This window comes from Pyrus communis, chromosome 12 (genome assembly GCF_963583255.1).
Source record: "Pyrus communis chromosome 12, drPyrComm1.1, whole genome shotgun sequence".
In the NCBI taxonomy this organism is placed as follows: Eukaryota; Viridiplantae; Streptophyta; class Magnoliopsida; order Rosales; family Rosaceae; genus Pyrus; species Pyrus communis.
Window position 1 is genome coordinate 5207486 of NC_084814.1, and position 4579 is coordinate 5212064.

Here is a 4579-nt window from a genome sequence, read left to right on the forward strand (position 1 = left end):
TTGTATCACGTCCAACAAAGAAAAAATAAATTGAATCAATAACATGTAGATCAATTCAATAAAATAATAAATTAATCATAAAAATAATGATTAAAACGTAATACTCCCTGATTGAAGAATAAACTCTCTTTAGCATAGCATCAAGAGCGTGCGAATAACATGTTGTAGGCATAATTTACTAAACAATTATGGAGGCCATAAAGAGAGAGAAAGGTGCGGCAATAGTAGAGAGAAGAGAGTGATGTGTAATTGTGGATGTGTGTTATTCCACCCCATTATGCCTTTATTTATAGTAGTAGGGAATGTTAATTCCTTACCCTTTAGGATTACAACATTTAATTGGTAATTTACTCCTAATAGGAATATAAGATACATTCTCATATCTACTAGGATTTACACAATCACATTCCTATTCCAATAGGACTGTAGCACATTATTATTTATATTTAATTTTAAAATAACTTTAAAATGATTTTTGACAGTACAATGTACGATGAACGGTCACGATCATGAAATTCCTAGGATCCCTAGAAAGAGGATTTGGCGAGGATCCTTTTCCCTTAATTAATAACCATGAAGCCTTCAGATAAGTTTTTGTGGTGATAAAAATGCAAAAAGGTAGTTGAGAGATTTTTTTTTTTTTTTTTTTTTTTTAAGGAAAACTAATGAAAATTGTTTGAAAATTTTGGATTTTAACGATAAGGACAAAATAAAGGATAAAGTGAATAGTACGAGGATTGACTTTTTAGTGTAAAAATGTAGTTTTTCGTTAAAATGAACAGTACCGTGAGCTTTTCGTTAAAGTTTTATTTTTTTTATGCCTTTCAATTATAAGTTACACTATTGAGATATTGACTAGCAATTATACGAAATTTTATGGTCAAAATTGTTTCAATTAAATTAAAGAAAGTTAAGGTTTCATTTTAAAACTAATTGGCAATAAGAAGTAGCTCAAACTCTTATAAACCCTTGTAAGATTTCTTCACATCCTCACACGCCCCCTCACACAGAGGCAGACCCATTAAGGGACAAGGGGGATCAGCTGACGCTCCGAGCTCTGGTAAATTACCACGGATGACTTTAGTGCTTCCCTTTTGAAGGTTGGAGTTGTTCTTCATATATGCCCTCCAACTACTTGATAAAATGCCTCAATAAGGTGTTGTGCTTCTTATTATTATTATTTTAAAATATTACATGGTCAAAGCGACGTAATTTTGAATCAGGTTACTTTATATAAAAAAAAAAAAAAAAATTAATAAAAAGACAATCTGTAGCTTGAAAAAAAAAATTAAATTAAATTAAAAAAAAAAAAACAGACCACAGGTTGCAGCAAATCCCAAACACAATTACATCTCCTATTCTCGAATCCCAATCCCACCAAACTCAATCCTAACGCCCAAAGTCCTAACACCTCGCATTGACTTTCTTTGTAATTTCATAGTTTGTTTGTTCGTTTGTTTTTTTGTACTCTGGTTTTCAACTCAATATCAGAGACGCAATCATATACTGTCAATCACCATGGCCACTGTGGCTAAATCGACCAGTAACCCCACTTCACTAAATTCGTCAATCCAACACAAAGGAACATATTTTATGCAGGTATTGTGCTAATGACTCATTCTGTACTTAAATGGGATTAAATACCCATTTATTTTCTGGGCTTGTACGATAAATGATTTCAAACTTATTTGCATGCTTGACAAAGCTTCATGTAAGACAGAAATTACAGAAAGTTTATACATGCAATGCAGTTCGCATGTTTAAATTACATTAAATGTTTGGTTTATGATGCATCAATATCCTCTTCTGAAGGGTCCTGATTTAAGTCAATGAAATGCGGCCTTTCATATCTATGTTGATGGTGCTCATTTTGAACTACATCAACTTCCATGGCTGCAAAAGAAAAGCAAGAACAGATTAGAGGATGAACTTCATTACTTTATACAGTAAATTACTTCGTATGTCTGTTTGTGTAGTGGATGTGTGTGTATGTATGAGAGATAGAGAGACCTGCAGTATCTGCTTCCTGAGCATCCAACAAGCTTTTCTGTAGCCTGACAGCCTTCGGAAACATCAATGTGTTTGCAGAGACTATTTTCTTCTGCAGGGAACTCTTTATGTGGCAAAAATTAAATTTTTTAGTCCACATATCAACTACTTCTGTAGAAGCCGGAATGACCAGGTTTTCCACCTTTAAAGAGGAAAGGGCCTGAAAATAAAATCAGTACGAGGTTTGCTTAAGAAAACTAGGTCCATGACAATCACCAAGGAAAGGAAGGTTAACTAACATATAATCACAACGTCAAGATGTAAGGAACTTGTATATCTATCTACTTGTGAAACCACTTACAGATTCAATACAGACTAGAAGCTTCCGAAGCGCTCCTTGTTGCCTATACTTCGTTTGGGTTGCCACAAAGGGCATCTCTGCCATCTTCTTTCCATGTATTCTGTAGAAACATAATGTAATGTGAAAGTAAAGAATGATGTTCTTGTTCAAAATCATGTAAAACTATGAGTTAATATATATATCCGTATGTGTGTGTGTGTATATATATCCATCTTGGTCACACACGCATGAACAGTACCTTATAGATGCTGCAGAGATGATTTCATCATCCTTCTCCAGGATAGCAGTATAAAAACCTTGGAAATTTATTCGACTCAAATTGGACCTGAGAAAATAAAGGATTTTACAGGCAAAACATATAGAACATCTGGAATTTAGTCATAAGGTGATGGTAAATGAATATTCATACTTCTTACCCATTGACTTGAAAAAAGGAACCAAAAAATGAGATGATTAAGAACTTCTGTGCTTACCCCCGACTGTATATTACACTCTGAACCACATTGGTTCTAGTATAGCGGTCGATTATGGTCTCAAAGCATTGGTCCATAAGAATCCCTGCTACTGCAATCTTGGAATTGCATTCTAATTTTTTGTGCAAACTTTCAGTAGGACCTCCCAAACTTATATCTTCTCTCTTCAGAAGAGCCCAAGAATATCCCTCGTCCAAATGATTGGTGATCCCAGCTATCAACTCCAATTTATCAAAAACCTGTTACAGAAGATCATTTACACAAAATTTGATAAATGAATAAATCTCAGGATGCACTTGCTTTGCAATTGTTGCACTTGTTCATAGACATTAATAGATTAAACATAATTCTCAAACAAAGAATTAAGTGAGAAAGTTTCGGGTATCTAAAATATACTAACGTGCGTACCTCACTACAGCTCTCACCACAAAATGATGAACTTGAGCGATTGAGATCTATTTCATTTGGCACAGAGCAATTCCAATGAACTAGCATAAAAGTTAATTATTGTTAAGTAATGGCTATAAATTGTCTCTCATTTTGAAAGATTCACAAATGCAAAAGCTAAGAAACAAATTATATGACAGTCAGGAAGTATAAACTTACATTTCTTCTCACACAGTGAGCATATGAGGAACTTCCCGTCATCAGTTTCACAATGTTCGCAGATGCAGTAGGGACAAAACCATGCTCCTTCGGGAACACTCTGCAATTAAAAAGTTGAAGGAAATTGTAAAGTAGAACCTTGGTCGTAAAAGATTGATGAAAAGATATAATAAAAGTCTCTCACCTCCATGTTCATGCATGAGGGATGGCATGCCGACGGACATTTTTCACAGCACATCAAATCTCCTCCATCTGCGCATATCATACATGAATCGTCGTTTTGGTCTGCTGCCATTGTTCGGTGCTTGATACGATTGAATCCAAATCGTGGTGCAGATTCAATGTGTTCTAGCCATGCCTCCTTCAAGCATTGTTGGAGGGATTTTCCATTGCTCTTGACCAACATGTGTTCGTAAGGCCTTCTCAAGTCACTTTTAGCATGTACCTCAAAATCCCACACCGTAACAATTTTGTAGCAGCAAGTGCACAAAATACCACCCCTTGTTATGAATCCAATCAATTCTGTCTGACCCGTATAGAAGACTGGTGAATTATCCTCAATCATATGTAGGTCAATCAACCATGATAAAATAGTTCTCTTATCCTCAAAATTATTTCTCCTGTGTCTTGATGATCCAGCACGATCTCTATTTGAAGATTGAGCTCGTGCTTTTGTCCTAGGCATACTACTCTTTCGAGGGCGACTTTGTTTTGGCCTATGCAACTGTAAATTCCCAGTTGAGCATGCAGTGAGCCCGGCCATTTCAGCCATTTGTTCAACATCAGTTGGATATCTTCTAGCACTTGAGGGCTTTCTTGTGTACTCAGGGTCATCAGAAATATCTGCTCCAGTTTCATATTCCGACTCTGAGCTGCTGCAGAAACTCGGATAGACCAAATTTTCTTTTCTCTCTCTCAGCTTGTACACCATTGTTTTAGACCAGCAATATTCCCCTTTTGTAATTTTGGTCTGGAGGAAAGAAAAGAAAAGCTTAAGAAAGAAACAATGAAAGAAATATATGCATAGATAACCATATAATCTGCAGGTTGATTTTTATTTGTTTCCATTCCTATTAATGGACTCCGTTTTCTCCTTAATTTTTATTCACAATTCACACTTATGTAATTGAATAAGCATAAAACTCAACAG

At 35.3% G+C, this 4579-nt stretch overlaps 1 protein-coding gene across 1 annotated transcript; it reads right to left on the reverse strand.

Annotated features, from left to right (window-relative positions):
* Positions 1–1783: 1783 nt before the first annotated feature.
* On the reverse strand, positions 1784–4360 carry LOC137709947 (increased DNA methylation 1-like). The gene is made up of 8 exons (XM_068448922.1): positions 3614–4360; positions 3430–3529; positions 3232–3311; positions 2824–3062; positions 2589–2675; positions 2351–2450; positions 2011–2209; positions 1784–1893 (listed from the first exon to the last, which is right to left on the reverse strand). The coding sequence occupies exons 1-8, from the start codon at positions 4358–4360 to the stop codon at positions 1784–1786; spliced, it is 1662 nt and encodes a 553-aa protein (XP_068305023.1).
* Positions 4361–4579: the final 219 nt, after the last annotated feature.

Bases quoted from the DNA above. Each gene is read 5' to 3' on its own strand.
- LOC137709947 (XM_068448922.1), bottom strand. From the start codon at position 4,360: ATGGTGTACAAGCTGAGAGAGAGAAAAGAAAATTTGGTCTATCCGAGT. The intron at 3,530-3,613 runs GTGAGAGACTTT...TTTTAATTGCAG, and splicing joins CCTCATGCATGAACATGGAG to AGTGTTCCCGAAGGAGCATG. The intron at 3,063-3,231 runs GTACGCACGTTA...CTTCTGTAACAG, and splicing joins GTGGTGAGAGCTGTAGTGAG to GTTTTTGATAAATTGGAGTT.